The sequence below is a fragment of the Chlamydotis macqueenii genome, chromosome 1 (genome assembly GCF_036417535.1).
Source record: "Chlamydotis macqueenii isolate bChlMac1 chromosome 1, bChlMac1.mat, whole genome shotgun sequence".
In the NCBI taxonomy this organism is placed as follows: Eukaryota; Metazoa; Chordata; class Aves; order Otidiformes; family Otididae; genus Chlamydotis; species Chlamydotis macqueenii.
The window spans coordinates 29,297,406-29,312,330 of record NC_141556.1 but is presented as its reverse complement, the minus strand read 5'-3'; the positions used below and the strand labels follow the sequence as shown (position 1 = coordinate 29,312,330).

Genomic DNA, 14,925 nt, shown 5'->3' with positions numbered 1-14,925 from the left:
AACAAAGTTAAAGCAAAAGAAGTCAGTCATTTAACTTTGCAGGAAAGAGATTAAAAGTATCAGTAAACAAAAGAGAACCCTAGAAAAACACTTGAATTATTGCTGGTATGCTAATAAAAGTTGTATTTTACACTATATTGTATTATTTGTTTATAAGCATATGATCAATTTGGAACTACTTAGTTCTGTGTAATTTAGTAAAAAAAAAAAAATAAATTTTCCTCACCATTTATCAGCTACTTCACTACTTTGTTAGCATCTTGCAGTCTCTTTCTGTCTTTTTTCTCATTATATCTCTTCTAACATCCGGAATCAATGGCAGTTTAAATAGAGTTGCACTGCCTTTGCTGCTGACATGTAAGTCAGAACATATCAAAAAGTTCTCAACCTTGGGAGAAAGTATTGTTTTTTCTCCTCAACTATTGATATTATCAACCTTTAACTCACTAGAAGCTGGTATGTTGCCCAGCTTAACACTTAAGCAGCTGTTGCACAGGAGAACCACCTACTTGTAAAGTGTAGTATAAGCTCCTCTTGTCACAGAGAAGCCATTTCTTCCTCATTCTTGGTACTGGTGCAAATCAGTACGTTTTCCATCCTTCCATCCTTCTACTTCTGTCTATTATGTCAACTGAGTTCTCCTAATTATAGATTCTTCTCAACTGACCTTCCTTGTCTGCATATAAGATACTATCCAAGTGAGCCATAGGAGAAGCATCTTCTACTTCTGGGTTTTTGCTGGTGGACGGAGGGGCCAGAGCTACAAGAAGGCCCAAGACTAGGTAAAATTTTTCACGTTCAGACCCTAGTCTGCATATCTGTGCAGTACCACAAGGAAGATTAAAAAAAAAAAAAAAACCAACCCCAAAAAACCCCAAACAAAAACCCCAGGCAACACTGCACTTCATAATCACTGAGGGTTATCTCAATTTTATGCCTTTCTGCAATTATAATAATTTGGACAGAATCAATACACACTGCTCTTTGGCTCCTGTGGCCTCAGAGGAGCTGTCTGTGTACTCCCCTGGACCTCACACCTACTGTGGGGTACAGTGAGCACATGGGCAGTCACTGCACAGTAGCCAACTGGAGGTAGCGCACTCAGTAGTTTACCCCATGTTAACTTGTTGATGCAGCCACATGTTTAACTTCATGGCCATTAAAAGCCATCATTGATCACACTGTGGTCTTGAGTATACAGCTATGTAAGACTACGTTTAATAACTGTCTCAAGTAATGAACAGAACATCCCTTATTTATCTACAAAGAGAAATAAAATTAAGCAATTTATTTTGTAAGTCTGAGAATTGACATGACTCCATTTTTAACTGACATCTCATATTTTGGTCTTTAATGATACAATATTAGCTCTACAATTAACATACTCGTTTGTGAAGACTTGTGTAATGTAAATGCTACTTGAGCTAACACTTGCTACAGTTTACATGAACTGCAAAATAAACATTTCAGGTCTAAACTGTTCAAGTTCGCTGGCAGAGAGACAAGTGAGTTGTCCAGTTTTTTTAAAAAACAAAAATCATCTAGGTATTTCCTCAGTGAAACTTGTTTTCCATGTTTCAAATCTCAAATGGTAGGTAACCTATTCAAGTTGACACCTCTGCTCCATCACTTGGGCTGAACACATATAGGAATTTTCAGTAAAAGTTAATATAAATACATATTCATTTATTAACACTCTCCAGGAATGAAAGGGAAGCTTCATTTTTGAATACAGTGACCAATACCAAGAGTTTCAATAGAATATATAAATTAAAAAAAAAAAAACAAAAAACAAACAAAACAAAGAGGAGGGGGAATTGCCACAGTAACATCATACAAAATTTAAAAGCCATGAAAGAATCAGCAGTTAGTTCTTCTCGTCAAGTAACAATGAACAATTAAATTGAAGCTGGCATGGTCAGCTTTTAACATGGTTCAAAGCAGTTTCTCATAGCTGCTACCAATACTCAAGGACTTCAAGCAGCCAGTTTTACAGGCTAAGAACTGACATTCTTTCTGCTTTACAATGAGCAAAAGGTGAGCTTGACTTACGTTCCTTACAGTATTTACTAACCAAAACCTAATACTGAAGATGAAGTTCAGCAGCAGCACAGAGAAATAACATACTTCCCTTCAGAGCTGAAGGAAAGTCTGGACTTCTGCTCATCGTTTCTGTCTGCAAAATGTTTCTCCCCTCCTCCCACACATTGAGGAATAAGTTTATTAAGGACAACTGACAGATCTGCTGGCCTGAAAAAAAAAAAAATGCAAACTCTTCTACAGGTTTAACCCACCCACCTCCCAATCTCCAAAGAAAATCAAGGAAGGGAGAATTCTCAATTTCCCTTGTACACATTAATACCTAGAAGAGCAGAAAAGTTTCCTCTGGACTGGAAAATGTTTTGCCATTGTCATGCATACTCAGCTTAATTTTTCATACTTGGTCTCAGTTCTAGGTGCTTGAGACATTCTTCTTTTGAGAAACATAATTAGGTCTGTAATCAGATATTTCTCTGGTGTTGTGTCTGCCCCTCCACCCAAGCCAGCTTCTGGAAGCAATATCCTTCATTACCGGACGATTCCAAGAACTTGATAGCAGCCAGCAGTTATCATACGATCACTACATTACCTCTAGTGTTCAAAATACAGATACAGTTTTGTCAGAAAAAAAAGTATTATTTAAAAGGAAAAGTGAAAACTGTCATACAAACATGAACATTGACCATTAAGTCTTTTTTCTATTTTAAATGGTTTCCCTCCTCCTGTTTACTCCATCAGCCTCTTAATTCTGCTCGATTAACTCATCAAGAAAAGCTGCAAAATTGTATTGAAAGGACTTTGAACATTCACTCATTCAATCTTGCAGCAGCTTTCCAGTTCTAGCAGAGACTTATTATTCTCAAAGATCCTGTAAGAGATCACTTAGCCTTCTCTTCCTTTGACTAGATAGCTCCAGTCATTTTCTAGAAAAAAAAAACCCACAAGGCTTTTGTAGACAAAAATTATAAGACTTTTGAGCATTTCTTCATCTTCCTTGGAATTGAGCTGCTGTTTGTTATTTTTCAAATGCAGTGGCCAAGGTGATGTTTTGGCTAAGAGCAATGCTAAATAAAGTCAGGGGTACTTTACATATCTTGTGGACAATCTGATTAATGCTCTGCAGTATGATATTTGCCTTTATTGCAAAAGCATCCCATGACTGTTTCATATTCAGCTTGTGGCCTGCTACAGAATCATAGAATGGAATCAAAATGCTTTTCTAAAAGACCGACACAACCAATTACTCCCTGGCCTGTATTTGTATAGTTGATAATATTTGGTATAGTTATCAACACTGTTCATTTTAATCTTGCTGTCAGAGTTACAATTCTTTTCTTTTAAAATTTGCAAATGAGATCAATAAATAGACTTTATTCTAGCAGATTGCTAATGAAAATGTTGATTAGTAATGGATGCAGGGAGACACTGACAGAGTCCTTCTCAGTAAATCACATTTTTAAGATAAGCTTCTAACATCTGTTTTCTGTAAGTTTTTCCAAACAGTTCTGCACTCACTTAACAGTAACTTCATCAAGTTCATTTCTTCAGTTTGCTCACAAAACAGTCAAAAGACTTTTTAAAAAAATCCAGGTCTAAATAGTGCTTTGTCATGATAGCTGTTTTAGTTAGAAGTGCAAATTTTGTTTTCTATTAGTTAAAAAAAATAGTCAAGTCAACACAAATCTTAACACCAATGTGAAAGCAACAGAAAGAAGCAAACTTGCTGGTCTAGCTTATTTTGTTCTAACTAGAACCAGAACAGGCCAGCATTCATTGTCCATACAAAGGTTCACTAGCCTACCTATGCCAGCAAAAAAATTAAGAGTTAGGACAATTATTCAGGGTAAACATAATCTTACCCAATTTTGGTTTAAGTATTGTATTGTAATATAAATGAAATGAAAGAGAAACAGAAATATTAGTTTCCAAATACCATTTGCTACCGTGTTTAAAGTATGTCTTTATGTCGAACGTAAGGGAAGGATAGCTGAGTGTTGCAGGCTTTTTACACCACTGCTCAGGGGATCATAAACATGCATCTGGAAGGAACAAAGTTTTAATGCCTCTTCCTCTCCTCGTCTGCCCCTCCATCCCCATCTAGCAGTTGTATAATGTTAGACTGAAACAATAAATAAAACTGGTCCTATGCAATGCAGCATATGGTCATCAGCACAGTCTATCAATACTGCTTTCCATCTTTTACAGTTTCTAAAGTCTGGATATGTGCTTGTTTAAATCAACAACTACTGAAAAAGTAAAACAATAAGTTTCATGTAATCCGTTTTAAGAATTAATGTTAGAATAAGCATGTTTCTAGCGGCTTCACCTGAATAGCTAGAAAGACTTTCAAAAGAAAATTTTTGTTCTTGATCTTGAGGCATACATACGGCTTCTTCTCTCATGGTTATTCTGCATTCTCTGATTTACTTTATCGGGTGCTTGTTTATAAGAGAACACAAGAAAAAATAAGGAAAGACTAATGGAACAGCTTAAAAAAATAGTGGAAAAAATAACTTCTGTTTCAGATCTTGGAAAAGACATTTCTTCAAAGAAAAACAAAAAAGTCCAGACTACTCTTTTTTCAGCAGGGATATACCAGTGGTTCACAAGTATTTTCAGCATTTTGCTCCCAAATTAAACTTCATCCAATACATCAACTACCTTCCTGCTGTCATAGTGACACAGTTAAAGCATTGAGAAAAAGCTTTCAGTGAGGTCTCACGCAAGTCAGGGTCTCTTGCTTGCAATTATGCACCCAGACACAAGGAGGAGTAGCAACAATGGGACCTGCCATCTGTCTGGTACACCTCTTGGCCCTTTGAGAAGGAATAAAAAATTGCAGTCTTGTAGGAACTACAAACAGAAAACATGCCAGACAGAGCCAAACAACTTCAATACAAAGGCTATCAACTGTCTACAAGGAACAGGGTGATAGACAAGCTTGCCACAAGTTAAGGGAATGGGGGTTGGACTAGATGATCTTTAAAGGTCCCTTCCAACCCAAATTATTCTATTATTCTATGAATACTATTTAGCTGAAATTACTTTAAAGTAAGTGCACGGCAGCTCTACTGGAAAAAGTTTCACATATTAGTTGACAATCAAAGTGTAAGAAAATATCAAGCAGTGTTCCATGGGAGCCTGTCCTGGGTCCACTATGTTAGCATTTGCACAGACAACCTGAACATTGTGAACAGTCAGTACTGCTCTTAACTGATCTGCGAACTATGCCAAGCTGGGGCGGGGGGAAGATACTGAATTCTAATATTGTGATTTCTTGCAGTATGATTCAAGAGAATGTAATTTACTAAAAAGAAGTACAAATATCAGCATTTCCATAGAAGTAACAAATAGCACAAATACAATAAAACAGCGACCAACTGAGGAAGTCTGTAAAAAAGAAATGGGCTGTTGGGGATCACAAGTGAGCATAAATCAATGTCACACCAATAATTAAAAAAAAAAAAAACAAAACCAACCATCCCACAGAAAACCCATCAAATAAGGTCAGCAACATAACAAGAGTTTACTACAACCTCAATAATGTTTCTTCATTTTATTTAACCCTAACAAAGCCAGGGGAACACTGTGTCCATTTTTGAGCATAGTTTTTTCCAACTGATTCAGGTCTCTTGTAACTGGGATAAAGATATATGAAACATGTCCAGAAAATGGTCTATTTAGGAACACTTAACTGGTTTGGGGCAGTTTTTTAAAGCTAAATGATAAAACATTGATGTGTAAAGGAATTATTTTCAAATGTTGGAGTCTGTTGTAGGCAAAAAAGAAACCAGCTTGTTATTACTTGCTCCATTTCCAGAAGCCATAGAATAGCTCATGTTGGCACCAAGATATACTCTAGATCAACTGTTTCACAGTTGTTCCCCTCTCTTTTTTTTTTTTCCTCCTTCTTCATTTTATGGGCCCAAAGTAATGAGTTTAAATTTAGAGATAACTATGCCTGCTTTTCTTTGCTGCCTTTTGCTCATCACTCTGCAGGACCTACAGATTGGCACACAACATTACTTTTCAGCTGTCTAAAGTAATTCCCAAAGGCTGGACCATTGATAAATTCTCTTCCCAGTTAGATTTCAAAAGTATTTTGTTTTATTCTGCTGTACAGATTCCATGGTATGCCTTGGATGCCAACTGTATGCAGGAACCCTGAGTGACCAACATTTATCCTCTTTCAGGAGTTCATTTTCCTCAAGGATTGAAATCACAGAATCATATCGTAGAATCATAGAATAGTTAGGGTTGGAAGGGACCTTCAAAGGTCATCTAGTCCAACCCCCCTGCAAGGAGCAGGGACATCTGCAACTAGATCAGGTTGCTCAGAGCCCCGTCCAACCTGGCCTTGAACGTTTCCAGGGATGGGGCATCTAACACCTCCCTGGGCAACCTGTTTAGTGTTTCACCACCCTCATTGTAAAAAATGTCTTCCTTATATCCCGTCTAAATCTACCCTCTTCTAGTTTAAAACCATTACACCTTGTCCTAGCAAAACAGGCCCTGCCAAAAAGTTTGTCCCCACATTTCTTATGAGCCTCTTTTAAGTACTGGAAGGCTGCTATAAGGTCTCTCCAGAGCCCTCTCTTCTCCAGGCTGAACAGCCCCAACTTGCTCAGCCCTTCTTCACAGGAGAGGTGTTCCAGTTCTCTGATCATTTTTGTGACCCTCCTCTGGACCCACTCCAACAGGTCCATGTCTTTACCGTGCTGAGGGTTCCAGAGCTGGATGCAGTACTCCAGGTGGGGTCTCACAAGAGCAGAGCAGAGGGGCAGAATCACCTCCCTCGACCTGCTGGCCATACTTCTTTTGATGCAGTCCAGGAAACAAAAATAGTTTAGCTGAACTCACTTCATTATTTTATTATTGGGACAACCCAGTAAAAATTAGATGTTTAAGACCCAGGAATTTAAAAGTTTAAAATCCATTTGGAACAAGTTTCACAGAGGTTAAAGTCAAGATTAAGACTTGAAAATTAAGCAGCAGAGATTTGCATTTAGATATCAAACACTATTATCTGCACAAATCAAACTAAAGCCCTGAAAATTAAACTTCAGCTACACTCACTCTATTTGTTCAGTTTAATATATAGAAAATTACTTCATAGGTTTACTTGCAAACAGCTTCATTATTTGAGGGGAAGAAAAAAAAAAAAAAAAAAAAAAAAAGAGTTGTTAGTTGAAGATACTTTAAAAAGAGAGCCACCTTATAACAAAACACTTCATAAGCTCTATTTCCTTAGGAAGTCAGAACAGTAAGAAAATACTTGTTTTAGGAAATAATAAATCATTAACATGTTATAGAATAAATCTTTAAAAATGGCCAAAAAAACCCCCAAAAAGCACTTCAGCCTTTTATTATAAATAATTGTGAGTAGAGGTATGCAATTGTGTTTTTCAGAGACATTAAGATTTACCTGCAGCACCATTCAATTCGGCCTTCCCCTTCACAAGTTTTTGCCCAGTGATTATCTGCAAGGTTTTTCATCGCCACAGCGTATTCACACAGAGTTTCCTCATCCTCACAGTGCTCACGCCAGATCTTATCAAAGTCTCCCACTAAACAAAACAACAACAAAAACAATTGCACATTAGATACAAAGTGTCTCATTATCTCCATGGCAAAATCCCCATCTTCCAATTAAAAGTAGTTACATAATGCACCAAGAGATTACTTTACCTGCATGTAACAAAAACAATGCCCCCTTTTTCTAGTCAAACACAAAATTCCACATCTTGGGGAAGGAAGAGACTATCAGGTACTTGAGAAACTAGCAATATTCTCACTATACTGATTTTGTTCAGTTCTTTCTGTGAAATTCAAGTCCCTGGGAAGTTTTGCTTTCAGACTTCTGTGCGTGAGCATTAAAATGACAAACACTTTAGAAATGAAAGACTGAAAGGTTTCCTAGAAGCATTCAGGTACATAGCTAATACTGTGGATGATACTACATGCAAAAACGCTGAAATTGAAGTTTAACCCAGACTATAGATTTCTTTGAATTCATTGGAAAAGGAATTCAAGCATTCATTGATGTCTGCCTAATCTAGCCAGTCTCAATGAGTTGGCTTCTAGAGGACAGCACTGAAGAATCAAACCAACTACAGTCAGAAAATTACAAATAAATTCATCTGCTGATCTCCAGGGACAGATTTATTTTCATGCACTTCACCATGCTAAAAACAAGTCTTGCAGGTCACGTTCTTGTACTTCAAAGTAATTAAACGTGATGATTTTCCTTCTTTTGCTGCTAAGTATCCACTTCTCATAGCTTGCTTTACATAATGTACTGCTAAACAAAAACAAGATAAACTCTAGTCGTGGCTAGCCACCATTCCTATTATGGTTTCTACAGCATGCAAACCCTTGGTATACTTTACTAAAAGGACATTTCTGCCCTAAGAAAGAAAAATACATGCTCACTGGTATGATCTTCACTAGTTCCTTTTGTGTTTCTTAGTCACAAATGTGGGCACAAACCTAGTATAAATATATATAAATCTGTAGAATAAGAATTATCTACTGATTTCACCGATATAGCTAAAAACAAGTTTTCAGGAGGAGAGGTATACTTTAAGTTTTAATTCAGACAACCAACACACTTTTCACAACAGTTTTTGTATCACCTTCATATTACAAATAAATATTTTAAGAGTGTATCAAGTATAAGCTAACTATTCACGTCTGCTAAAGCCTGAAAGTAGCTTACAGTATGACCTGTCCTCATATTAGTAAGGACCCACTTAGTGTTTCTAACCCACTTACAGCAATCACTTTGATATGCTTTGTTTTAGCAGCAAATAACAGATTTCTTCCAGTTGCAATCTTCCCCTCGCCCCTCCTCAGCTCCACCGTGTGCAAAGCAGTAACAATCCCTCAGCTCACCTGTCCTCCACCTACAGCAAGACTGGGCATGATGGGCAAGAACAGATAGTTGCATACTTAGAAGATTTAAACCAACCATCCAGGTTACTCCCTGTTTAAGTTTGGTTTAGGGATGTCACAGTAATTTTCAAAAATAATCATCTAGCACACTTGTACAATCATCAAAATGAGTCATGTTTAAAATGAGGTGTTTATGCTCCCTTGTGTGAGATGGCAGTTGAGATGGAAGGGAGTGGACATGATTTAGTTTTAACAAAATAAGGCAGCTATGGAAGAAATCTTGTATTCTGTTTGCTGTTCAACAATCATATATGAGAAAGTTATCAGACTGGCAAGAAAAAAAAAAGAAAGAAAAGAAAAAAAAAACAAAAAACAAGCCAAAACAACCCATAATTTCCCAAATGATCCAAGTTTAGAGAGACAGGCTTTATGAGAAAAGGTGCTAGTGTGGTCGCCAACTGATCACTAGAGCAGAGAAACACTTGAGCTGCAGGCAGGCCCTCACAGGGGTTTCTGCTAAAACCTGTGGGTCCCTTTCCCAGAGCTTTCAGGAAAGCCCTATGTAGAAACAATTACGCAGGACAGAACATACTCTACTGACAAGAGAGCAAGAAACAGTATAGACAGTGGCCTACCAAAGGGGACAAAACAAGCATAACTCTTAAGAATATTTATTTCTCAAGTCAACAAAGTGTAGAACCTACACAGCGCCAAGTCAGAAAGCACTAGCCAAGTTCAGAATGCATTCTCTATAGTCAGCTAACTCCGGAGCCATTTAGACATAGTTTCAGTTTCTCTGCCACAGTCCTCTGAATCTTACTGCATGCTCCAGACAACTGTGAAACACTCCAATGACATGCAGTTGCTGAAGATTTAGTTGAGGAATGTATGAATAATTAGAAAGGAAAAAGTAAACATGTGAACACTTGCTGAGGAAAAATATCACAAGTAGAAAAATCCCAAGTTTAACACTGTTCTTATTTTAGTCCATTACTTCATTTGTTCTGTTCTTAAGAAATTATTCTGTTTCCAAATACCACTTTTTTTAAAACTTAAGAAATAAGACTGATGGGGAAGAATAAATATACGAAGTCCAGACATTCTTAACTTAACTAGCCAGCCCTTTCTTAGAGCAAAGCAGTAATGCCTTCTAATATCAAATCCTGCTCTCGTAGCAACTCTTATTTCCTTCTGAACAAGGCAGGGATTTGCACCTCTCTCTGAAAGTCAGATGAGGAGTAGAAATGTCCACAGATAAGGGATCTTAAATTTAGATATTTAGCAACGGACCCAGAGCTGACTACCAGCACTCTGGGACATGAACTTCGGCTTACAACAGAGCTGCCTATGACAGCAACAACTTCTGGGCACTGACAAGAAAATAAAACTGAATGATACAGACTATTAGGAGAGATATGCAGAACAAAAGTAAAAAAATCCATCACAAAGTAATTTCATCACACATCCTATATCAAGTCAGTTCTGTGTGTACTTCTGGTTTGTTTTCATCTACCAATACAGCAGGTTTACATACAGAAAATAGCAGCGTGGGACAGATACAGCACAGCTTCTGTATGAAGAGCACCTAGAGGCAAGAAAAAGGCAGATGAAAGGAGGAGAGGCCAGAACTCCACAAAATCCCGAGTGACACAGAAGAGGTAAATATGGAACAACATCTGTTTGTTCTAAGAGTAGGAGACATACAGGAAAAGCATAAAAAGACAGCTTCAAAGCAAAAAAAAAAAGTTACTTCTTTACAAAATATATAATTAAGCTTAAAGTTTGTGTAGCTAGGCAAACTAAGGGAAGAAAATCCATTATAAACTCTGTATTTGAAGATGCAATTTCTAACTCAGGAGCTCCCAGATCATGAAATCACTGAAAGACAGAATGGTAAGCAACCATACAGTGACACTCCAGCAGCACTTCTCATATATTCTTGTCTAAGCTTCTGTTGTTGACCCATTCTCAATACTGGCCTTTATATGATGCCTTTTGTCTGCCCTTTCATTCATGTAAGCTCCAGAAAAACTGCAGATAAAAGGTTTTCTTAAGACACTGGCACCCTTGTGCATGAACTTTCAAAGAAATGTCTGAGGTCCAGTTTCCCTTGAGTAAGTTCGCCATAGTAGTGAACTGTTCTTGTGTTTTTCCTCCATTCCTCTCCAGTGGGAGCTTTGAGAAGGCACAGACAGGCACATCAGACAGATTTACAGGAACTTTAACTCCAGAATCATGCTCCAATACTGAGTTGAAGCAAATAATGCTTCCTATCTGTTGAGATTTTGAGGTAGTGACTTCAACAGGTCTTGCAGGATCCAACTTCAGACTGATACCCAGAACACAGTAGAGCTATGTATTAAGTTTTTCAAACAATACATTGTAATCCATGTACAAATAATGCAGTAACTCTAGTGGAGTTAAACATTGATTTATGAATCATTGCTTGTATAACCAAAAAGGCAGTAAAATATGCAGGAGGGTTTCACTGCAAAACTAATGATTACTAAAGAAATAAGATAAATAAAATATTATGTTAAGCAATCAATAATGCTGTAAATTAGATTACCCTACCACAAACTTCTATTTAAAGGAATTAAAAAAAAAATCTTGCATCTTCAATCACATCTTAAAGTTAATATTTGATTTTGTGCATTAACCTTTTGATCTCACATACTTTTGACCATACCATAATACAAAGTTTACGGCTACTCAACTGGACATCACCTTTTATGTGATTTAAAACCTGTTTTGAGCAGTGGCTCTTCAGAGATCTTCATACACCTCAGATCAAGGAGCCAGTTATTCCAATGTCCAGCTGAAAAGTGTGACTGGCATGATTGGCTTATAACAGTAGTTTCACACATCTACCAAATCACTACAGTGATATTATTTTAAAATTATTTAATGTTTGCTCTCTTCTCTATCCAGAATTGCCTAGAAAATAAGTAAATTACCTACTCTTCACCTTGAAGATTACCTTTTTTTTTTTTTTGAATGGTTAGAGTTGGAAGGGACCTTCAAAGGTCATCTAGTCCAACCCCCCTGCAAGACGCAGGGATATCCCCAACCAGATCAGGTTGCTCAGAGCCTCATCCAGCCTGGCCTTGAAAGTTTCCAGGGATGGGGCATCCACCACCTCTCTGGGCAACCTGTGCCAGTGTTCTACAACCCTCAGTGTAAAAAATTTGTTCCTAATATCTAATCTAAATCTACCCCCCTCTATTTTAAAACCATTACCCCTTGCCCTATCACAACAGGCCCGGCTGAACAGCCTCTCCCCATCTTTCCTGTAGGCCCCCTTGAGGTACTGGAAGACTGCTATCAGGTCTCCCTAGAGCCTTCTCCAGGCTGAACAGCCCCAACTCTCTCAACCTGTCCTCATAGGAAGGGTGCTCCAGCCCTTTTATCATCTTCGTGGCCCTCCTCTGGACCTTTTCCAGCTGGTCCATGTCCTTCTTGTGTTGGGGGCTCCAGAAATGGACACAGTACTCCAGGTGGGGTCTCACCAGGGCAGAATCACCTCCCTCGACATGCTGGCCACGCTTCTCTTGATGCAGCCCAGGATGTGGTTGGCCTTCTGGGCCGCAAGGGCGCATTGCCTGCTCATGTTGAGCTTCTTGTCCACCAGCACTCCCAAGTCCTTCTCCTCAGGGCTGCTCTCGATCCATTCTCCGCCCAGCCTGTATTTGTGCCTGGGATTGCCATGACCCAGGTGCAGGACCTTGCACTTGGCCTGGCTGAACTTCATGAGGCTGGCACAGGCCCACCTCTCCAGCCTGTCAAGGTCCCTCTGGATGGCATTCCTCCCTTCCAGTGCGTTGACGGCACCACACAGCTTGGTGTCATCGGCAAACTTGCTGAGGGTCTTGCACTCTATCCCACTGTCCATGTCGCCGACAAAGATGTTGAACAGGGCCGGGCCCAACATGGACCCCTGAGGGACGCCACTCATGACTGATCTCCACTTGGACATCGAGCCGTTGACCACCACTCTCTGAGTGCGGCCATCCAGCCAACTCCTTATCCACCGAGTGCTCCATCCATCAAACCCATGTCTCTCTAGTTTAGAGAGAAGGATGTTGTGCAGGACAGCGTCAAAAGCTTTGCACAAGTCCAGGTAGATGATATCCATTGCTCGTCCCTTTATTCCTTTAAAAACAAAAAAGCTCACCTCTTTCTAGCAATTCTGTTCACTGTTGCCAGTGAACAAATGACTGACCAACTTGTAGGTTCTTCGTAATGCAGTCTTTTCTAATGCAATAACAAAAAAATCCAATACTAGTTGGATGAATCTACAACAGATGAATCCCTCTAAATAGTTTCCACCCACATTAATATTGCCTGCAGAATAGCCAAATCATACCCTCAAACTCAACCACAGAGTAATCAGCAGGTGCTGAATCCTGTCACAGAGAGAACAGGTCAGGCACGTAGAAGTTATTTTTAAGTGATCCTAATTATAAGATAGTTTTAATTGTGGGTAACAGCAATAGAGACCTAACGTTAGCTGTAAGTTTCAACAACTGCAAACATTTTTAATAAAGAAGAAAGAATCATACAAGCTCAGTAAGAACTCCCCTCATTCCACATTATTTACAACATGTCAAAGGTGCCCAGCACACCTTGAGAAGACCAGGTTTGCCATTCTTGGTGGGACAATCCCACACTATAACTCTTCTCTCCAGGCAGTCTATTTTTAAGAACAAAATTTCAGCTTTCTTCTATTCTATTTTTTGTTTGTTTGGGGGTTTTTTGTTGGTTTTTTTTTTTAATTTCTAAAAGACATTTCTTTACAGAGAGTGTTAAATGGAACTGTCATTTAAGGTATGTTTATGAAATAACTAGAAAAAAAAATTAGTCAGTTATTCTTCAGCTTCTGATGGAACAAATCATATCAATTGGTATTTTAAACAAAACACAACCCTTTGTATATAAAAGAAGCAGAGATCAGTTTTTCTAAAGGCAATATTTTTCATTTTGGAATGAGATAAACCCCCCAGACAACTGATTTGATTCATTCTGTTTTATCAAGCAATAAAATAGTTAAGTCATATAGAGTTAAAAGCACTATCTGCATCTACAAAACAAGTTTTGTAATTACTATTTTCCTTAACTCCATCAGTGCTCATCAGAAAAACAGTGCAGTCATCTCTGGCAATCTCAAAAACAAGTATAAAATACTTGATCCATCACCGAACACACCAAAATTTCACTGACGCTGTGCACTTAAGCTTCAGGTAGATGCAGTATGGGTTTAGAGCTGAATCAACAACTCCCCGCAAAAGAAACCCTTTTCCAACACTTGAGGAAAACTGGAATTAGAACAGCCATTGTTTCCTTTTGGTAAATTACAATTTTTCAAAGTAGCTGTAATTGGAGGGGGAAAAAAAAAAAAGAAAAAAAAAAAAAAAGAGGGGGTGGGAAGAAGACCCAACGAGAGTTTAAAGGTTTGAAGTCTTGGCTATCTACATGCTGGTATAAACCGGCAATGTAAAAAACACACATTCAATTCACTCCCACACAGCACACTGACTTCCTATATACATCTCCCATGGCTCTGGCAGAGGAGAAAATAAACTCAATATATTGACTAACAATGAAAGATAGAAGCAGAAGTGACATGCTCATATTTGTACAATAGTTATTAACAAAGCTTTTTTAATTGTTCATTGTAAAAAGCAAACCTATCCTCACAATTAAGAGTCCACGACAATGTCGGGTAACTTCAGATGACAGGCTGCCGGCCGTAGCAACGCCTAGCAAGGTCTTTGAGCTTTCTTTTTCGTTGTTGATGGCAATGCACCGTGGAATGAAAAAAATCCACCTCATTTTTAGCCTCTTAAGACTGCCCCTCACTTACTTGCTGGAAACAGTAAACTAGCTTCTACAACATGCTAAACAGTAAATGGGAAAAGCAATGCTACACTGTCCACTAGACAAAAGCTGAAATAAAATTTCTATGAATATCCAACAGAATTTCCTCATTAA

The 14,925-nt window shown here is 38.3% G+C and overlaps 1 protein-coding gene across 2 annotated transcripts in view; it reads right to left on the bottom strand.

The window, feature by feature from the left end:
- SAMTOR (S-adenosylmethionine sensor upstream of mTORC1) overlaps positions 1-14,925 on the bottom strand; it is a 37,075-nt gene that overhangs the window by 15,127 nt on the left and 7,023 nt on the right. For both annotated transcript variants that reach the window (XR_015258557.1, XM_086747679.1), the window contains exon 2: positions 7,466-7,607. Coding sequence is in view for 1 of the 2 variants with exons in the window: in XM_086747679.1 (XP_086603805.1) it covers positions 7,466-7,607 (142 nt within the window). In the remaining variant the exon portion in view is untranslated. The remainder of the gene's footprint in view (positions 1-7,465; positions 7,608-14,925) is intronic.